Source organism: Aquarana catesbeiana, linkage group LG05 (assembly GCF_042186555.1).
Source record: "Aquarana catesbeiana isolate 2022-GZ linkage group LG05, ASM4218655v1, whole genome shotgun sequence".
In the NCBI taxonomy this organism is placed as follows: domain Eukaryota; kingdom Metazoa; phylum Chordata; class Amphibia; order Anura; family Ranidae; genus Aquarana; species Aquarana catesbeiana.
The window spans coordinates 21,696,172-21,718,567 of record NC_133328.1 but is presented as its reverse complement, the minus strand read 5'-3'; the positions used below and the strand labels follow the sequence as shown (position 1 = coordinate 21,718,567).

The 22,396-nt window shown below is 43.9% G+C and overlaps 1 protein-coding gene across 1 annotated transcript in view; it reads left to right on the top strand.

Annotated features, from left to right (window-relative positions):
- The first annotated feature begins 1,158 nt into the window (after positions 1–1,158).
- TSPAN13 (tetraspanin 13) overlaps positions 1,159–22,396 on the top strand; it is an 80,655-nt gene continuing 59,417 nt past the window's right edge. The window contains exon 1 of the mRNA XM_073629512.1: positions 1,159–1,379. Coding sequence (XP_073485613.1) covers positions 1,317–1,379 — 63 coding nt within the window. The 5' untranslated portion in view covers positions 1,159–1,316. The remainder of the gene's footprint in view (positions 1,380–22,396) is intronic.

Genomic DNA, 22,396 nt, shown 5'->3' with positions numbered 1-22,396 from the left:
TTGAAAAAAAAAGCAATTTTTTACTTTTTGCTATAATAAATATCCCCCAAAAAATATATAAAAAAACTAATTTTCCCCTCAGTTTAGGCTGATATGTATTCTTGTACATATTTTTGGTAAAAAAAAAATCACAATAAGCGTATATTGATTGGTTTGCGCAAAAGTTATAGCGTCTACAAAATAGGGGATAGATTTATGGCATTTTTATTATTAATTTTTTTTTATTAGTAATGGCGGCGATCTGCGATTTTTTATTGTGACTGCGACATTATGGCGGACACATCGGACACTTTCGACACTATTTTGGGACCATTGTCATTTATACAGCGATCAGTGCTATAAAAATGCACTAATTACTGTGTAAATGGCACTGGCAGGGAAGGGGTTAAACACTAGGGGGCGATCAAGGGGTTAAGTATGTCCTAGGGAGTGATTCTAACTGAAGGGGGATGGACTTCCACTCACATGACAGCGATCACTGCTCCTGATGACAGGGAGCAGTGATCTCTGTCATGTCACTAAGCCGAAGGAGAAATGGCATCTCCCCGTTCTGCTGCTCCGTGACACGATCGCCGGGACGCCAGTGGACATTGAGTCCGCAGGTCCCGGGGGCACGGTCACGCTGTCTGCGGCGTGTGCGCATGCCTGCTAGCCCCGCCAATTAAAGGGGATGTGCCGGTACGCCCATTTTCCCACCGCTGCCATTGTGCCGAAGTATATTGGCGTGCGCCGGTTGGCAAGTGGTTAAGCACCCCTCAGTGGTAAATGGTTTGTCTCAACTCTCTAACTGCTACATCATCTGCAGGACAACTTGTCCTGTTGGAAAAAAACAGACTTTCTGGCAGGATCACCAGGTGAAAGTAAAAGAAAGAAAGCCTAAAAAAGGCAACTAATGCAGCTATCACATCTAAGAATTGGTAAGCTGCAATATAATAAATATTTGCTTTTGGGTTTATTACCACTTTAAGAATGAATGGCATAGTGTGAATTTAGCCAAAGGACTGCTATACTAGAATGTTTCAAATTTTTTCCTTTTGGGTTTAGATACATTGTAACTCTTGGATACATTATTAGGAAGTCCTACTTCCTAAAACGGCATTTCCAGGAATGGGCACTAGAGGGCGCTGTGCAATCTGCTCCATACATCTATATGTAAGAGAAAGGCTCAGCCTCCTCCCTCCTGCCTATTTCCACCTAAGGAGAGAGGTTGGGAGACATCAGTCACAGCTGTCGCCTCTCTCAGCCCTTCAGACCCATTTTTGCTGCCTCTGCCTGGCCCAGGACATCACTAGAAAGGGACACTGAGAGCTGCCAGCATGGTGTGTGGAGGCTTCACCTGCTCCAAGAACTCCCTATGTGTGCTGAACCTGCTCTACATTGTAAGTAGTCAGATCTTCACCTGAGCATGCTGCTGCTGCAGTGCTTAGTCAGGGCTGGATGGGTGGGGGCTGCACAGGACACCTACCATGCTCCAGTCCCCATTCATCTGCTCCCTGGATTGGATTGCAGCAGCAGGAAAGCTCAGATCAATATCCTGCTCTATAAACAGGATACTCTTACCAGCCTTGTATTTTTAGATCAGCTCTGGCAGAGGAGAAGAGCTATCCTTCCCAAGGAGCTCTTATTAGCATACTCTATTATTCAGGATCACCCTAGAAATGAGGGGGGCGCCATTCATGGCTATTCATCCATTATATGTCTCCTATAGTTGTGCTGTAATTGTGAATCAAAATAGAATTATTATTGTACTAATATTTATCCTGTTTGGTTTATTATTGTAAAACAATAGAATGTTTAGTAAATACTATTGTTCTCGTTTTTTCTGATTTATATTTATGTTTGATTTCACGGTGCTCAAGAGAGAACATTGAACCTTGTGCCAATTCCCACTCCAAGGGAGCTTGCAATTGATTTTTTTTTTCTTCACTATTAAAAAATTATTTGTCTGATATATTTTATATATTATAACTTTCTATAGTGCTATTGTTGTGATGCTGTACACTATAAAGTGTTGTAGATAAGGGTGGCCTATCCAAATATATCTCAGCCTCATCTCCTGCCCCAAAGGAGCTTACAATCAAAATTTTCTATTTAAAAAATATTTAGTTTAGTTTTTCATTTTAATATAGTGCTATTTTGGTCTTGTGATGTGATGTGATGTAGATAAGGGTGGCTTTTTCCAAATCCAAGTATCTCTGAGCCTCATTTCAATTCCTGCCCCAAAGGAGCTTACAATCTAATTTTTTTTTCTATAAAATGTTCTTTTATTATATATCATAATTTAATATAGTGCTATTTTGTTTCTTGTGATGCTGTACAAAGAGATGTAGATAAGGGTGGCCTATCCCAAATCCAAATATCTCTGAGCCTTGTTTAAATTCCTGCCCCAAAGGAGCTTACAATCCTAATTTTTCTATTACATTTTTTTTAAATTTTATATCCTATTTTAAAAGAGTGCTATTGTTACTTGTGATTATGTACAAAGTGCTATACAGTAGATAAGGGTGACAGATTCCAAATATCTCAGCCTCTTATCAATTCCTGCCCTCAAGGATGTTACAGTCTATTTACTATAACGTTATTACAGATAGTTTTTTTTATTGATATTCTATATATTGCTATTGTTTCTCATGGCACCCTATGATAAGGATGACAAATACAGAGAATGTTGAACTTCCAGTTGTTTCCTGCCCCGAAAGAGCTTATGATCTAGTTTCTCTTTTATAAAAATGTTTTTTTTTTGTTTTTGTTTTTTATTATATCATTTATTTAGAGCTGTTGTTTCTTGTAATGTGGTATAGAGAAGGGTGGCAAATACAAGTATATTTGAGCCTCATATCCATTCCTGTTCTGAAGGAACTTACAATCTATTTACTGTAACATTGTTATAGTTTGTTTCATTGATATTGTATAAATTGCTTTAGTTTCTCAAAGTGCTCTACAATAAGGATGACAAATGCAGAGAATGCTGAGCTTCATTTCATGACGCGAAAGAACTTACAATCTAATTTCTCTTTTGGGAAATTATTTTTATTATAGCACTATTATTTCTTATAATGTTGTATAAAGTGATCTAGAGAACGGTGACAAATCCAAATATCTCTGAGCCTCATATCATTTCCTGCCCTGAAGGAGTTTACAATCCATGTTCAATTTCCTTTTGTTGATATTTTATACAGTTCTATCTATTCTCATTGTGCTGCACAGTGATATCAATAAGGATAAGTCCTTAAAGGATTTAAAGGAAATAAAGTTTGATAAATACAGAAATCACAAAACCTCCAATCATTTCCTGCTCCAAAAGAGCTTACAATCTATATACTGTAACATTGTTCAATTCGCTTTATTGATACTTTTCATATTGCTGCGCAAAGTGATATAAATAAGGATAAATGCAGAACGCTGAAGCTCCAATCGTTTCCTGCTTCAAAAGAGCTTGCAATCTAATTTTTCTAATATGAAAGTTATTTTGATTATTCTCATTTAAATCATAATATTTTATATAGTACTGTTGTGGTTTTTTTTTTTTTTTGTTTTTTTTTGTTTTGCTGTGCTGTTCAATGTCGTCTACGAAGATTAAGGTGAGAAATGCACTATATTGCCAAAAGTATTGGGACACCTGCCTTTACACGCACACGAATTTTAATGGCATCCCTGTCTTAGTCCATAGGGTTCAATACTGAGTTGGCCCACCCTTTGCAGCTATAACAGTTTCAACTCTTCTGGGAAGGCCGTCCACAAGGTTTAGGAGTGTGTCTGTGGGAATGTGTGACCATTCTTCCAGAAGCTCATTTGTGAGGTCAGGCACTGATGTTGGATAAGAAGGCTTGCCTTGCAGTCTGCGCTCTAATTCATCCCAAAGATGTTCTATGGGGATGAGGTCAGGACTCTGTGCAAGCCAGTCAAGTTCCTCCACCCCAAACTCGCGCATCCATGTCTTTATGGACCTTGCTTTGTGCACTGGTGCGCAGTCATGTTGGAACAGGAAGGGGCCATCCCCAAACTGTTCCCACAAAGTTGGGAGCACGAAATTGTCCAAAATGTCTTGGTATGCCGATGCCTTAAGAGTTCCCTTCACAGGAACTAAGGGGCCAAACCCAACCCCTGAAAAACAACCCCACACCTTAATCCCCCCTCCTCCAAATGATTTAGACCAGTGCACAAAGCAAGGTCCATAAAGACATGGATGAGCGAGTTTGGGGTGGAGGAACTTGACTGGCCTGCACAGAGTCCTGACCTCAACCCGATAGAACACCTTTGGGATGAATTAGAACGGAGACTGCGAGCCAGGCCTTCTCGTCCAACATCAGTGCCTGACCTCACAAATGCACTTCTGGAAGAATAGGCAAACATTCCCATAGACACACTCCTAAACGTTGTGGACGCCCTTCCCAGAAGAGTTGAAGCTGTTATAGCTGCAAAGGGCGGGGCCAACTCAATATTGAACCCTACGGACTAAGACTGGGATGCCATCAAAGCTCATGTGTAAAGGCAGGCGTCCCAATACTTTTGACAATATAGTGTATCTGAGCCTTATATCAATTCCTGCCCTGAAGGAGCTTACAATATATTTTCTGTAGTGTTGTTACAATGCAGTTTATTGATATCTTCTATATTGTTGTTTTCTCATAATGTTCTACAAATTGATTGAAGGTTCAGTGGTATCTTAACTAACAGACCTTGCCCCAAAAGAGCTTACAATCTAATTGCAATCTATTTTAATGTTTTGTTTTGTAAAGTGCTGACGTGTGTGTGAAAGGTGACAAACACAGATAAATAAAACTTTCTGAAGACAAATACATAAGTTCCATAGCAAAACAAACAAAGCAATCCATAGATGGAGTAGGAGATATGATGTGCTTTGCTTATAGCAGTAAACAGGCTTTTCCAGAGCAATCCGGGGCACAGAGGCGGAAGAGAAGCTATTTTAGCTACCAATATGATTTTATAATATGGGAAGAGGTTAGATCACCCGAAGGGAACACTCAAACCCAAGCAAAGCATACTCGTGTAGCTGTGCCCTTGCTGGGAGCTGAACCCAGGGCTGTAGGGCCACAGAGCTTACGGTGTCTGTTCTTCCCAAATGTTCTTATTCAGGATGTCCTTGCATGCAGGACACAGGAGGGTGTGTTGTCGTTTGGGATCTACGTGAGTGTGACCATTAGATTTAACCCCTGCCTGAGCTGCCAACAACATATTCCAGTAGCAATCCTGTGTGGAAATTACCACAGAACACATGGAATTCGATCGCTTCATATTTGGACATTTTAGGGAGTCCAGCATTCTTGCTGTTGTATCTCAAGCTCTAGGGTGTAAGTTGCTGTTAGGCTGCATGCAAAGGATTGCAAGCCTTTGGGATTAGCTGCCTGTATTTGGTCATTTACACTATAGTTCTTTCTTAATTCTTAAGGTACTTATATAGCGCCGTCAATTTACGCAGCGCTTTACATATACATTATACATTCACATCGGTCTCTACCCTCAAGGAGCTTACAATCTAAGGTCCCTAACTCACATTCATATACTAGGGCCAATTTAGACAGAAGCCAATTAACCTACCAGCATGTCTTTGGACATGCATAATCTAAAATGTCATTCTTGTATTTGTTGTTCCCTCTCTCGTACCTTGTTTAGTACATCCATTTCTTTTGGTCATTAAAGCAACCTTTTTACCATCGAGAAATCTTTAAAAAAGCTTTCAAGTCTCAGGGGACCCCCTCTAAAATGATTCAGCTACACCTTTTGGGTAGATTAGCATGATCAGCAGGATGTAGACACGACCTCCTTTTGGTGGTGGTCAGTGAAATAAACCCTTACGTCCCCTTACAATTGAGGCCAGGAAAGGAGCGCCCCCTTACAATCGAGGCCAGGGAAGGAGCGCCCCCTTACAATCGAGGCCAGGGAAGGAGCGCCCCCTTACAATCGAGGCCAGGGAAGGAGCGCCCCCTTACAATCGAGGCCAGGGAAGGAGCGCCCCCTTACAATCGAGGCCAGGGAAGGAGCGCCCCCTTACAATCGAGGCCAGGGAAGGAGCGCCCCCTTACAATCGAGGCCAGGGAAGGAGCGCCCCCTTACAATCGAGGCCAGGGAAGGAGCGCCCCCTTACAATCGAGGCCAGGGAAGGAGCGCCCCCTTACAATCGAGGCCAGGGAAGGAGCGCCCCCTTACAATCGAGGCCAGGGAAGGAGCGCCCCCTTACAATCGAGGCCAGGGAAGGAGCGCCCCCTTACAATCGAGGCCAGGGAAGGAGCGCCCCCTTACAATCGAGGCCAGGGAAGGAGCGCCCCCTTACAATCGAGGCCAGGGAAGGAGCGCCCCCTTACAATCGAGGCCAGGGAAGGAGCGCCCCCTTACAATCGAGGCCAGGGAAGGAGCGCCCCCTTACAATCGAGGCCAGGGAAGGAGCGCCCCCTTACAATCGAGGCCAGGGAAGGAGCGCCCCCTTACAATCGAGGCCAGGGAAGGAGCGACCCCTTACAATCGAGGCCAGGGAAGGAGCGACCCCTTACAATCGAGGCCAGGGAAGGAGCGACCCCTTACAATCGAGGCCAGAGAAGGAGCGACCCCTTACAATCGAGGCCAGGGAAGGAGCGACCCCTTACAATCGAGGCCAGGGAAGGAGCGACCCCTTACAATCGAGGCCAGGGAAGGAGCGACCCCTTACAATGGAGGCCAGGGAAGGAGCGACCCCTTACAATGGAGGCCAGGGAAGGAGCGACCCCTTACAATGGAGGCCAGGGAAGGAGCGACCCCTTACAATGGAGGCCAGGGAAGGAGCGACCCCTTACAATGGAGGCCAGGGAAGGAGCGACCCCTTACAATGGAGGCCAGGGAAGGAGCGACCCCTTACAATGGAGGCCAGGGAAGGAGCGACCCCTTACAATGGAGGCCAGGGAAGGAGCGACCCCTTACAATGGAGGCCAGGGAAGGAGCGACCCCTTACAATGGAGGCCAGGGAAGGAGCGACCCCTTACAATGGAGGCCAGGGAAGGAGCGACCCCTTACAATGGAGGCCAGGGAAGGAGCGACCCCTTACAATGGAGGCCAGGGAAGGAGCGACCCCTTACAATGGAGGCCAGGGAAGGAGCGACCCCTTACAATGGAGGCCAGGGAAGGAGCGACCCCTTACAATGGAGGCCAGGGAAGGAGCGACCCCTTACAATGGAGGCCAGGGAAGGAGCGACCCCTTACAATGGAGGCCAGGGAAGGAGCGACCCCTTACAATCGAGGCCAGGGAAGGAGCGACCCCTTACAATCGAGGCCAGGGTAGGAGCGACCCCTTTACATGTACCCAGGGCCGTTGCTACCACTAAGCAATCTAGGCAGCCGCCTAGGGCGCCCAACCACTGGTGTTCCTACTCTCTGCAGCAAGCTACTAAGTCTCAGCATGAGCAGGCAGCCTCCGCTCTGTTCACACATAGTGTCAGAGACGTGGCGGCGGATGACTGTGTCTGTCCATGTCCCGACCCCGTATGAAATGAAGCAAGAAGAGATTCATTGTTTCTAAAGAAAAAATTTGCGCTAGGTGTGCAAACAATAACTGAATAAATATGACCCGTGAAGGAATATCCTGCAGCTAAGCACTATACCTTGATAAGGGCACTACTAAATAGATATAACAAAAAGTGCAGCGCTGGATATATATACATAAAAAACAAGGATTGGTATTACTATTAGAGAACCTACAATTTTCATATGTGATTCATAAATGATAAAGAATTTTTTTTATAACAATAACATAAGTGAATGCCTCTCAGTAGTGATATATGTGCGTGATTAATAACAATTTTTTTATCCACATATTTTGAAAGTCCAGAAATACAAAAAATAGAAAAAAAGTGTCCAAAAGAGCGATTAAATGTGACTTTCTATAAATATGAATCCGTGACTGTCACCGTGTTGAACTCCCGTCACCTGGTATAGATTGAAGGCTTACCAGACAGCCTCTGATCAGAGGCATAGAGCTAACAGCTTGGGGTCTTCACTCCACAGCGGCTGGACCTTTATCTGGGATGATGGATGTAGATCAGCAAAACGATCACCACAGGCATCCAGACAGCGGTACAATCAGGGATAAGAGCTCTCACCGATATGAAGGTATTCAAAAGAAAAGAAAAAACTCCAATGGTGTAGAACGTTTTATCTCTTGTTTATTAAAAAACGCCTCACTGGCATCCATAAAACGCTTTTCTTTGCAAGGAAACAATACAGCTTTAAAACGAAACTCCGCGCATGCGCCGTTGGTACGAGTGTGTCAACCCTACGGCCGTTTCGTCAGAAATGACATCAGGTGCCCCTGATGATGTCATTTCTGACGAAACGGCCGTAGGGTTGACACGCTTGTACCGACGGTGCATGCGCGGAGTTTCGTTTTATAGAAAGTCACATTTAATCGCTCTTTTGGACACTTTTTTTCTATTTTTTGTATTTCTGGACTTTTTCAAAATATGTGGATAAAAAATTGTTATTAATCACGCACATATATCACTACTGAGAGGCATTCACTTATGTTATTGTTATAAAAAATTTTTCTTTATCATTTATGAATCACATATGAAAATTGTAGGTTCTCTAATAGTAATACCAATCCTTGTTTTTTATGTATATATATCCAGCGCTGCACTTTTTGTTATATCTAAGAAGAGATTCATTGATGGGCGCTGGTGAGGCTGCATTTGATGGGCGCTGGTGAAGCTGCATTTGACGGGCACTGGTGAGCTGCATTTGATGGGCGCTTCATTAAAAAGGTGGGGTATACATGAGCAGGGAAAAGTGGGTGGAGCCAGGAGGGTGGCAAAATAAGGTTTCGCCTAGGGTGTCAAAAATCCTTGCACAAGCCCTGCCTGTACCTTCCAGAATAACTAGGTACTGGGCTATTCACTGAGGTGCTTTCACAGTTGTAGGGCACTTTCCTCTAAATCTAGTGCTCATGTCCAGCGGCCAGATGATTCTGGTTAGAAGGCTTTGACATGCTCTCTAAACTTTTGGTCCCTATGCTACCCCTACAAGCACCATCCAATCTTCTTAATTTAGGACCTCCTGACCTCACCAATCCACAATGTTGACAATGACTCCATGTTGTCACAGCAGCCAAGCAAACACAAGGTAGGTCTAAGAAGAGCAGGGCACTAAATGTAGCAGAGACTAGATGTAGTGTTATTTAGGTTATACTTCATGAATAGATGAAATCCAAAATCTGTGGCACAAATTAAAATAATGACTTTAATGAATCCGGCAGCTATAGGTGGAGAACTATATCTTTCTCCAGACTTGGACTGTGGTGACAACTCCATTCTAGATATCGCAGTACTTTCTGACTTCAATATCTAATACTAGTTGGTCACATTCAACTGGACTTGTTCTGTAATGTTGAAGTTTTGTAGCTTCTCAAAGCCTTTCTTAATTCTGAAGAACTGAAGTGGCTTGAGTAAGCTACAAAATGTCTTTAACATTTTCAGAACAAGTCCCAGTTGAATGTGACCCAACTACTACCAAATAGATCATGAAGTACTGCTAGGTAGACCATGACCGGCATAAATGAGAACCTTCACAGATATACTTATTTTAATGTTTTTACTCCTTTTAACTAAAATTTAATATATTAAACAATAAAGAAAAAGTCACGCGTAAAAAAAAAAAAAAAACCCTAATATATCTCAAGATAGTCCACATAAACTTACCTATGGTAAGTTTTATCCAAAATATATTCTGGTTGTCCATGTTGCTGCCACAAGAAACAGAAATCTGCTTCCACAGTAGGTCACCTAAAGCTGAATACCAGTTATTCCTGGTCCATCTTGGTCCATCGTAATTATGTATGTGCCTTACCTGTCTGGATTCCCATGAAAGCGGTAAATCTCTGTAGGCACCATTAGGGAAAGCTTGTGCATTATCTCAATGTATGCAGATCGTTCTCTTATTGGATGAGGTGGAGAGGCGTGGTGGTGAAATTGCGATCTGTACCTCATCCAATCAGAGAACATTTTGCTTTCATTGAGAAAACGAAAAGTGTTCTTTGAATAGCATCTGTGCTGAGCAGGAGACCCTCCTGTACTCATTAAACAGCAGGGCAGCCGCTCGGCATGGAACCCAAAAATTAGTGGTGATCTACGTAGTGGTGCCTACTTACTGCAGTGATTTTTTTCTAGCTTCCACAGGTATGGAACATACATGCTTACATTGATCCAAGCCGGACCGAAGTAAAAATTGCCATACGTATGCTTCACCTTTTTAAAAAGTCCACATTGCTGGCATCCATTGGTCTGAAATGTGACAAAATATCCCACTTTAGCCCCTATGGACGCCATTTTATTTAGACATTACTTTTTATCAGATATTCCAAACTTTGGAACTATTTATCCCATTTTCATTTATATCTAATTATTCTTTGCAGGGATAGAGTTTCATATTGTATGTAGTGGATAGGGACTGTCCTCCTGCTCTGATGCAAAGTAGTGAAATTGTTCTCTCAAATGTCGCCATTATATATTTACTTTCTGATCTCAGGATTTGGCAGTGATTCAAGTTCTTTGGAAATTTGGAAGAAAAGAATCATACGGGACCGGATTGAGGTCCGCAGACCTGGGAACCTGAGATCAGAGATCTTAACGGCAAAGAGAGATATAGGAAACCGCTTAATTAACTGTGTGCCACATTCTGAAATATCAGTTTCTTAAACTTTAAAGTAGATGTAAACCCTAACTAGGTTTCACGGAGTCTGTGAAAGCCTGTATTGTATCGCAGTACTCCTGCAGCCTATTTGCAGACACTTCCTGTCTACATTCACTCCAGCGATGGCTGTGTGGCATTTTTTTTTTCTTTTTTGGGGTAGTTTTACTTATAACAGTGGACCACGCCTGTTCAGTGTGTGCTAAGACACTTCAGGAGCCCCTGAGATAGCGTGACAACTCAGGAGTGCAATTGGCAGACATTACCATTGTTGTCACCCTATAACAGGAAGTGCCAAAACAAAGACTTTTATGACAACAGTATCAGGTGTACCTAGAGCATTTTCTTTGATCGAGAAAGTTTAAAACCCAGACTTTTTTAAAGTTCGCTACTCTGTCCAAAACTAAAAAAACAAACACATTTTTGCCTATGTAGAGTAAAAGATGCAGGTGATTGAAAATTACTCTCGAAACAATGTTAAAACTCTGTATCCACTTGAAGGACTAGACCTTTTTCTGACAGTTTTGTTTACCTGTACAAATCCGTATTTTGTGCTAGAAAATAACTTGGAACCCTGAAAGAGAAGCAGAGGCCCTAGAGAATAAATAAGGAAAGGTCATTTTTAATAACATTCAATTACCGTACTATATGACTTTCATAGTTAGTGTGTGTGTGTGTGTATATGTATATATATATATATGTGTATATGTATGTATATGTATATATATATATATATATATATATATATATATATATATATATATATATATATATATATATATATATATATATATATATATATATATGTATAATTTTTTTTTTTTTTTTTTTTTTTTTTTACGGAAAAGGACTTGCCCTTTAAGTCACCGTTTGCCTGCAAGTATTTTTTCTGTGACTGGGTTGCTAAAATTTGAAGAAATGTGTATCTAAAAAATTGACACTTTTTCTAGGTGTAGTTTTTATATCCCGAACCAAGAAAAGTAACTGCGCTATATATTCTTAAAACCTAAAGAAGCAGCAACTATGCTGTAAGATATATACAGTCTCAATATGCAGTTGTAGATAAAGTTGCACTAATCAACAAATGAAAAAAATGTGAAGGTAATATAAAACAAAAATGACAAACCAATTGGTGAAAATAAGTCCCAGTAGGAAATATTTAGATGATCAAAGTTGAGTATTACTCCAACAGTGCAAATCCTGGTAATAAGTATATAAAAGTCCAAAGAAGCAAAAGTCCTTTCAGTGGTAATGACACCGTCCCATGCCGCAAATGAAGTGACACCTCCACAGTAAGAAATGCCTGCTTACCAGCTAATGTGGACCTCCTGTCATGGGAGGTCTACCTCACTTGTGGCCAGGGCCTTTGTTTTCATGAGATGTATATATGGCAGTCCCACCATATATCAACTTCTAGGGTTACAGGTACAGCAATTTATTATGGCTCAATCTTGGCAGGAAGCCTTTACAGATGCCCTCCAAATAGTCATGCTCATAGAAGTTCCCCAAAAAAGATAAAGGCTCGCCATAGTGTAAAACCATAAACCTTTAATAAATCAAAAAAGTAATACACTTACATCAAGTTTCCATAAACATGCATGGAAAAATCTCAAACCAGTCGGCTCTAGCAAAAACGACCATCCTTCCGGGATCTATGAAGTGCGGTGATGTCAGCACATCGCTCAACCCAACGTGTTTCGTCACAAATGGCATCGTCCTGGGGCACTGGCGGCATACCGACTCACTGCTATAAATACCCTTTACTCGGAAACCACATTTTCGGTCAGTCCGTCTCGCCTTCCATTATCGTGGAAAAGGGAATATTGTCCCACATAATGCATGAATCTTAAATTTACATTTGTACCATGTACAGTTTTATATCACAGTAGTGTATCTAAGCCCCCATTCGTACATACTCAGTTTTTCACGCGGTTCCCGAAGCAAAACAGTGTTCAAAATGAAGAATGCCATAATTCTCAGTGCGTCACTTGTCGTGTGACGTTTGGGAGGAAAAAAAAGTACTTCTGTGGGGCAGAATTGTACATTTCTGGACTCTCACTATGGCACTAAGCATCCAGCACCATTATTAGGCCTCATGCACACTGGACGTTTTTGGACGTTTTTACAGCAGCTGTTTTTGGCTTCAGATGTTTTTTTTCTACAGTCAATAAACTCTCCAGCATGTTATCCTATGTGTCCATGCACACATAGGCTGTTATCAACTGTTTTTGGCTGCAAAAAAAACCCCAGAACTAGTGGGTTCTAAGAGGCGTTTTCCAGCTGTAAAAAAGCTCTAACATCAAACGCAGATAAATGCTCAAAAATGCAGCTCGCCAGCGTTTTTTAAAGCTTATGATTACATTGGAAAAAACGCTAAACGTTGAAAAACTCACTGCAAAGCTACTGGCGTTTTTATAACTTTTTTATAATGTCCAGTGTGCATGAGGCCTTAACAGAGGGAATGCAACATTTTTTCTCATATAGAAAGCTGCCGCAGATTACCGCCAGGTGTGACCTGTTGTATTTTATGTGAGTTGTCTGTAGACGTCTCACCTCCCTCCTCTTCCCTCGCTCTCTGAACTGAGAGGGGGAGGCAGGGAGGGCAAAGATCAGAGCATCCATCTCTCTTGTTCTCTGTGCTGCCTGTCATAGACACGGCAGAACAGAAAACTCATCTCTCCTAATTAACAAAGGTGATTGCACCCCTTTTTGTTAAGAGCAGCTTCTGCTCCATTTTTTTTTTGTTTAGAAGAGTGGTGCAAGTGCTTGCACCACTCCTTGTTAGTTCCACCTGTAGACTTTAATAGGAGCTCATAAAAATACTTGAAAATACGAGTTTATGCATGTTTTTCAGGCGCTCCCATTTTAAAGGTCCTATAGGAGCAAAAAAAATGCACAATTCTGCTCTTGCACTGCAAGTCGCATGTGTGTGTGCAAACATGTAACAAAATGCCTCTAAATCACCTGGCTATGCTCATGCAAAGCCTTAAAGTGGTTGTAAACCCACTTTGGAAAAGAAAATAAAAAAAATAACACCTGCAAGACAAAGGCATAATGAGCTCGTATGCATAGCATACGAGCTCATTATGTAATCCTCACCTGAGATCGAAGCCCTCGCTGCGGTGCCCCGTACACAGCACCGGCCGACGACATCCCTCCCGGGGGTTACTTACGGGTATCGCGGCTCCGGCGCTTTGATTGGCCGATGACGTCGCTCCTGTGCATGCGCAGTAACGGCACACTCACTGAAGCAACGGCACCTACGTGCCATTGCTTCAGTTTGTGTCGGTGCGCATGTGCCGATGACGTCGGTACATGCAAATACAGGGGATGTCTCCTAAATCGTGCAGGTTTAGGAGATATCCTGGGTACCTACAGGTAAGCCTTATTTATAGGCTTACCTGTAGCACAAAGTTGTCTGTAAGGGTTTACAAACACTTTAATAAGCCAGACCTTTGATTTGTTTTTTTTTTTTTTTTTTTTTTTTTGTTATGGATAGAGTGGAAAGGTTAGAACCTCAGACACTGGGGATTTGTCTTGGTGACTGTTCTTCTTGGGACAGGAAGTTTATAGGGAAACCAGAATTTTACATGTCACCAGAACAGGATAGAAGAGAAATAGTTTTACGGGAGTACCCGATCTGGTAACAAGGTGGGGCTTTGCAAAGATTTTCTTTCATTTATTGTTGTCTTTGTAACAGGAAGTGAAAGAAAATCTCACTAATCTGACGTGTTTGCTTTTTTTTTTTTTTTTTTTTTTTTTTTTTTATATACTCTGACAGAGGTATTAAATTCACATCCCAATTCTTTACAAAACTTCGAAACTTTACATTTCGCCATTAATATACATTAAAGAGAAATGATAATGTTGGTAAATTTTTTAGTTTTTTGTTTAAGGTACAGTTAAAAAGGTGCACGCATAGCATTAACATTTTGTTTTGCAACCTGCAAGGCGTCGTCAGAATGTGCTAGTATGCATACTGGCACATTATGTGGAACTTGCCTTAGAACAAAGCCTTCCAGTGTGGCACTGTCACCGCTGAAGGCGCTTCCCTCTTCACTCTGTCTTTCTTCTGGGTTCCGGCTGTGTGAGTAGCCGAAGCTGCAAAGACATCACTTTCGCACAGGAGCCGCCGTTTACAGCACGGGTCCTTCAGAGCGCATGCGCAGGTGACCTCACCGGCTGCATTTACAGTAAATATCTCATAAACGGTGCACCTAAGCCTATAGTAAGCTTATGCATGGGTGTTTACTCCCACTTCAACAGAGGACTCTACGCTTTCTAAGAAAGCCCAGCATTAGTTGCTCACTTCTTGGACTTTCGCAATCTAGCTGAATATTCCAAGCAGAGAGGAGCGGGCCTCCTTTTGATGGTGGTGACTGTGATTATTAAAGGGTTAATTCATCTTTCCTGCACTTTTACAACAAACCCCCCCCCCCCCTTCCCATGCATTGCAGCACACCCAGCTCATTGCATACCAATGCTCAATGTTTTAAAAAAGAGGCTCTTTTTCTACTCTATTACTGTAAAGACCATGCTTGGTGTGTCTGCAAAAAACACCCAGGTAGCTGGACCCGCTCCATCCTGTCTGAACAGCAGGTCGGTCCAGAGTCATCCTCCTACTGGCACTCTAGCTGGTTCAAGCTGCACACGCATGCACAGTGCACTTTCTCTCCCTCTAGAAGCAGTTGAGCTCAGCGTTGGTTGATGCCTCTAGAGCAGGGGTCTCCAAACTTTCCAAAACAAAGGGCCAATTTACTGTCCTTTAGACTTTAGGGGGGCCGGACTGTGGCCATTGGGAGTACACAATGTCCCAGTATCAATGGCAATAAACAATCTCCCATCAGTGGTGTTATTGGGAGGAATTGTGCCCCATCACTGGTGTCATTGGGGCCCCATTGTTGTGTCCTTGGGAGGAACTGTGCTCCATCATTGATGTCCCTGGTAGGAATTGTGCCGTTTGTTGTTGTCAATGAATAAAATGGTACCCCAAGGGCCACATAAAAGCAAGCAAAGGGCCACATCTAGCCCCTGGGACTACTGCTCTATAGGGCGAAAGGCTGCACTGCGTAGTGTGCCTACAGCAGTTTTCTCTAGCATTATACTGTATACAGGTGGTCCCCGGGTTACAAACAAACAAGATGGGGTCTGTAGGGTTGTTGTTAAGTTGAATCTGTAAGTCGGTACAGGTACATATTATTTTTTATTTTTTTTTTTAAGTGTAGCTCCAGCCAAAAAAACAATTTTTAAGCTTTTTAGATAGCATAGGGAAGGGTTAACACTAGGCTTGCACCGATACTGGTATCGGTGCCAATACCGAGTACTTGGGCAAATGCTCCCAATGCCCGACCTGATACTTTTTGTATGAAGAGGCGGCTCCCGGAAATCAGTGGGCGGAGTGGAGAGCGAGTCCTGGCAGTGGAGAGCGAGTCCTGGGCTGGAAGCAGCGGAAGGTAAGCTGGCTGGGGGCAGGGGTGTGGGTCACACTCGCAGCCATCAGAATCGGTGACCCGGGCCGTCGCATTAGTTAACGGAAGTGACAGCCCCGGTCTCCGTCGGAGATTGAACAGCGCAACGCCCATCTTGGTACACCCTGCACTCGGCCTCGGTAATCCAGCAGTCACAAGGCGGCAGCGGACATCTTGTTGCACCCAACCCATATAGTTCACTAACTATATAGGCTGGGTGTAACAAGATGTCCATTGCTGCCTTCTAACTGCTGGCTTGCTGAGGCTGAGTGCAGGGTGTACCAAGATGGGCGTCGCAGCACTTGTATCCTCGAAAGTTTGAACTTTGACTGTTATTGTCTCTCTCATCATTTCATTGCCACTGCCTGCCCATCAGTTACACCTATCATCATTGCCCATAAATGCCACCGATCAGAGCCAGCTTATCAGTGCCCATCAGTCAGTATGGCATATCAGTGCCACCTATGAGTGCCCATCAGTGCTACTGTCACATGACATTAAAAAAAAGTATCGGTATCGGCGAGTACTTGAGAAAAAAAGATTTTGTACTTGTACTCTGTTTTAATTAAGTGGTATCGGTGCAACCCTAGTTAACACCCCTGTGACGTTTGTTTTGCTGTCTGTGCCCCTGTTCAGGAGATTTCACCTTGCTTTCTGTCCCAATTACAATTGGATTTTGGGTTGTTGTGGAAACGAGCCTTGGTAATAAAGCATCGGTGGAGGTACCTTTTTTCCATAACTCTTACAGGAGTAAATTTCCCTTCTTAGGGGTAGATTTCCTCTCGCTTCCTGTTGCCTTCCTCCGTTTGTAAGTAGGAGTCCTTTGTAAGTCGGATGTTTGTAACTAGGGGACCGCCTGTATACTGAAATGATGTGGCTCCTTATTATCAGGGGCCCCCTATACCTTGTAGGTGGCCATCACTGCTACCATTTTTGAAAATCCAGCACGTGCGCAGATGTGCCAAAGGGCTCGATCCAGCCTTTAGGACCTGGCAGAGACCTGCAGCACATCGGTGCATCTCTTGGGTTTCCCCCGTGCATGCGCAGACAACCTTGAGGCACCAGGAGCGCAATGCCATTCTTGTCTAGGTGAGGAAGGAGTACAGTACAGCACACAAGTAGTGTTTGTTATTTATTTATTTTTTTTAAGCTGAATGTCCGCATAAGGCCCATCTCCAGGCAAAATTCTATAGAACAAAATGGCCCGACTAATGTCAGGTCTGCGCCCTGCAGTAATTCCATTCCACCACTAGGTGAGCTCAGTCTTTTGGGTACAGTATCGCTCAACAGTGTCTGGTTGAAACCCAGAAGACTGAGGACATACTATGAGTGCAGGGTTTCATGGACCCGCCCCTGGGTGCCCTGCGGTCAGTGTAACAATGCAGAGAGTGGTACTGATATGATCCGATCCAAAAGGGAGCTGTCACGTCATGACATCACATGAATGGACTGAATAAAAAAAGCAAGATTACAATGTGAAGAGGTTATCCTCTAAGGCAGGGATCTTCAAACTACAGCCCTCCAGCTGTTGCAGAACTACACATCCCATGAGGCATTGTAAAACTGACATTCACAGACATGTCTAGGCATGATGGGAATTGTAGTTCCCGAACAACTGGAGGGCCATAGTTTGAAGACCCCTGCTCTAAGGGGAGGGAGGAAACTCTAGAGGGCTGAGCCTGGAGTTGGCCTTTAAGCCCCCCTGTTCACATTGGGGCGATTTGTCATGCGATTTGACAGGTCAAATCACATGACAAGCCACATCATATTGCTGGCAATGACAGTGTTCAAATCGACTTTTTGGTGCCTCATAGATTTGAAAAAGTAGTACATGCACTACTTTCGGGTACAACTTCAAAAAGACAACTGTGCATGACGCCGCACAGATGTCTTCAAAGTCGCACTGACATGCGGTTTCACCTGAAAGCCGCACTCCATGTGAACGGGGGCTTAAGTGCATCTAAATGAGGCTACGCTTTCCTCAACTTTCCCCCATTCATTAGATGTGCACACCTATCTGATCTAGGTGTACGTGTACTTGGGGCAGTACTGGCCAATACACATTTATTAGACAGATGTCTGAATGATGAATCGCCTTTTACATATCCACGTCACCTCTAATCATTTCTTGATCTCCAGTTATTGCGCTGTTAACAAATGTACTTCCTATAAAACTGAATTTACATGAAGTAGAGTGACTCGGTGGTTAGCACTTCTGCCTTGCAGCACTGGGGTCCTTGGTTCAAAAACAAACTAGGACTCGGTAATGGGATGCTGTTGACATTTGAGGAGCTTAAACGCAGGTACCAGCTCCCTATTCCCTACTCGCACTTATTTTGCTACCTCCAGTTTAGATGCACTTTTTCTGGCCAATTTGAGTTCTCTAACATAGATGTGCGGGTTGGTCATCTGAAATCCTTGCATAGAGGCCAAGACCTCCCTAGAGCCCTGTCTGTTGTTTATAAAAAAACTATTTGTTGATACTACTAAGGTTCTGGCTTCCTGTCGTGCTGCCTGGTTGTCAGACTTCCCTGTAGCTTGATAATGATGAATGGGACGATGTGTAAAACTTTACCTTTTCTAGACTGGTGTCAGCACAAGATCACCTGATTCAATTAAAATTTCTCCATAAAATATATTACACTCCAGCTAAACTTTGGAGAAACTTTCCCGTGCCCATCAATGCAGCCTCACCCATCAATGCAGCCTCACCAATGCCCATCAAAGCAGCCTGTTCAGTACATGGTGATTAAAGAGAGAACTGCCGGATTACACAAAGTGGGAATCTCCCGCTTACCCGGCATGGCTGCTCTCATACGAAGTCCCGCCTCCTGGATTGGCTCCTGCTGGCCTGTAGGCCATGGCCAGCAGGATTCACAGGCCATGGGCATTGGGGCAGGGTAAATGAGGTGTATGGGGGGCGGAGATAGCTTGGATGATCATGTGGGGGTCAGCTAGGGGTGTTGGCTATGGGCCGATGCCAGCTCAGGCTCAGCAGAACAGGTCCTTCCCCTTGCATGGCCTTCTCCTGTCCTGGGGGGTGGGCGATGTTCCTGGTGCATACATGGTGTACTGCAGCCAGCAGTGCGCCCAGGCCAGCCACACGCGTGTCCAACTCAAAAGTCCAACCGCGGCGGCAGGGAGTTGTAGCTTTCTTACTAGTCTCAGGCTGGCTGCGCTGCTCTCCAGACTCCACCCACCAGGAGCAGGGAGCTTGAGCTGCGGACTACAACTCCCAGAAACAACAGCGGTGGCTGTCGCTTGACGTAGGCTAGCCCCAACTTCCTTGAGGCTCCGAGTCTGAGACACTGACAGACAAATGACGAGTCAGTCAGACAGAACCACCAAGAAGAAAAAGAAATCGTGAGCGGGCAGCCGCGGTGCTGGCCGTTATGAGTTATACTTGGGGGGGCAGGCACACTATAATATTGAGGGGGTCGTGGCCCCTCAGGCCCCCCCTAGTGATGCCACTGCTTAGATTGTAAGCTCCTTTGGGGGCTGGGACTGATGATGTGAATGTACAGCATGTAAATTGATGGCGCTATATAATTACCTGTAATTAGTATGTTATTATAACAACGCAACTGCTAATTCTGTATCTTTAACTGAATACTTTGGTGTAGATATCCTGCCTATTAGCCAGACTCGTCTTTTAGGTTCTTTCCACGCCATGCCACAATAATGAGATCATGATTAATACGTGGAAAACTATTGGCTGATGCATGTCACAGGACGGCTCCTTGGTCGCAGCTGCCATGTGAGTTCACCGGAAGACAGGGTGATGAATTTATAACTATTTGCTTACACAGGGGCCACTGCTCTGTGTTTTCTGTCTTCTCACTTTGCACCTGTTTTACAGCAGCCCCGTCGCTGACTCATCCCTCCAAGTAACAGGTAGATTGAGGGAGAAAGTCTGCTGGCTGATCTGATATCGCCAAAGATCCTAGAAGAGGAAAGTCCAGTCTGTCCTGTTCGCCCGCATTGCTGCAATACCTGCTGTAATTATGTACACAGTTGTGAACAACCGATCGGTGCTTGGAGCAGATTTATGTTACAATCTCACGCTCTACTAGTAAAATGTTATATTTAAGCTCAACGTGAGGTCCCAGCTTGCTCTTCCAGTAACTCAGGTTTTTGTCCTGCCTTATGGTTTCTAGAACATACTGCCCTGCGGGTTAAATAAATATGCTTGCTTGTATCTGTGCTTCCAGTAAGGCCCTGGGCCTGAATCTGCGAAAATCAGGGTGGTGTGTTCCTTGGTTTCCGGTCCCACCCACTTTGCTCCGCCTCCGCCATGCATAGTGGAGCAAGAGAGGGAGGTTGCAAATTTGCTGTCTTGGTTGTGATCGCTTGGATTTCCGTCACAAATAACTTATCACCCACACAAAAAATATATTTTAAGACTTAAAGCGGAGTTCCACTGATTTTTTTTTTTTTTTTTTTTTTTTTTTTTAAGTCCGCAGCTACAAATACTGCAGCTGCTGACTTTCAAAATATGGACACTTGCTTGTCCAGGGCGCCCGCAATGACGGCACCCGATCTGTCCCTTGGCTCTCGGGTGCTGCCGCCGCCATCTTCCGTAAGGGAATCAGGAAGTGAAGCCTTGCGGCTTCACTTCCTGGTTACCTACTGCGCATGCGAGACTCGCGCTGCGCGTTCCCGCTGGTCCCTGCTGCCTCCTGGGACCTGTGTGTCTCCCAGAAGACAGTGGGGGGGGGGGGGGAGTGGCGTAGATACCCGCAGGTGGCGATTAAGTGGGAGCAAAATACCTGTATTAGACAGGTATCTGCTCCCATAGCCCCCCCACCCCCCGAAAGGTGCCAAATGTGACACCAGAGGGGGAGGATTCTGAAAAGTGGAAGTTCCATTTTTGTGTGGAACTCCACTTTAAAAATTAAAGTGATTGTAAAGTCAGAAGGTTTTTAATCCTAATGCATTCTATGCATTAAGATAAAAATCCTTCTGTGTGCAGCAGCCCCTCCCCCCTCTAATACTTACCTGAGCCCCCTCTTTATCCAGTCAATGTTGTAGGATTGTCTTGGCTGCCCAGGACTCCACACCCCCCCCCCATTGAATGAAACAGCAGCGCGATGCCATTGGCTCCTGCTGCTTTCAGTCATTCAGTCGATGAGAGAAAGGGGGTGAGGCCGGACCGCAGCTTCGTGTCTGAATGGACACACAGAGCTGCAGTTCGGCTTGGGTGCCCCCATAGCAAGCTGTTTGCTGTAGGGGGGACTCGGCAGCAGGGAGGGACCAGGAGGGCCGAAGAGGAACCTGAGAAGAGGGGCTACTCTGTGCAAATCCATTACAGAGCAGGTAAGTATAAATTGTTAAAAAAATGACATCAAAGCCGTATTAAACCCAAAACCAAAAATTTAATATATTGCAGCTTTCCAATCCTTAGATGTGGTGGCTGCTTTAGTGTGTTTTTTGGTCTTTTTTTTTCCCCTCTGGTTTCACCTGGTGATCTGGCCAGTAGCACACCAGCTGTATTACAGTGCCCCTACTCTGGATGAAGGAGCACAAGGGGCACCTTTTGGTCAGCACATTGTCAGTTCTGGGGGGAGGGGAGTGTTAGATGTACTAGCAGATTAAGGGCTGGTTCACACCACAAAAAAACACTCCAGGATCCGTTCCAAATGCGTTTCTGCAGGCGCGTTTTTAACGCATTGCGGTGCGTTTTTGATGCGTTTCCGGATGCATTCCAGGTGCTGTTTTTTTTTTTTTTTTTTTTTTTTTTTTTACACTAGGGTCCATTGCATTTATGATGCGTTCAAGTGCATATCAGTGTGTTTTTTTTATGTGTTTTACTGCATTCCAGTGCAGGTAAAATACAGCATGTTCTACTTTTTTCTTTTCTGGAACTGAAAAGCCCTGGAACTGACCGCACTGGTGTGAACTATGCCATTGAAAACCATATAACCTACTTTTCATGCGTTTTTTGATGCAGAAAAAAATGCACTGGACTGCATGTGGTGTAAAGCTTAAAGTGTTTGTAAAGGAAAAAAACAAAAAACAAACATTATTTACATAGTTGACAAGGCTGAATAAAGACACAAGTCCATTCAGTCCAACCTATGTGTGTGCTTTTATATAAATTCATTGCCTATCCCTGTATGTTGCGGTCGTTTAGGTGCCCATCTAATAGTTTTTTGAAACTTTCCATGCTCCCCTCTGAAACCACCGCCTGTGGAAGCGAATTCCACATCCTTACTGCTCTTAAGCAGTTTAAGGTTACACCGCTTCTCTTCTAATTTTAG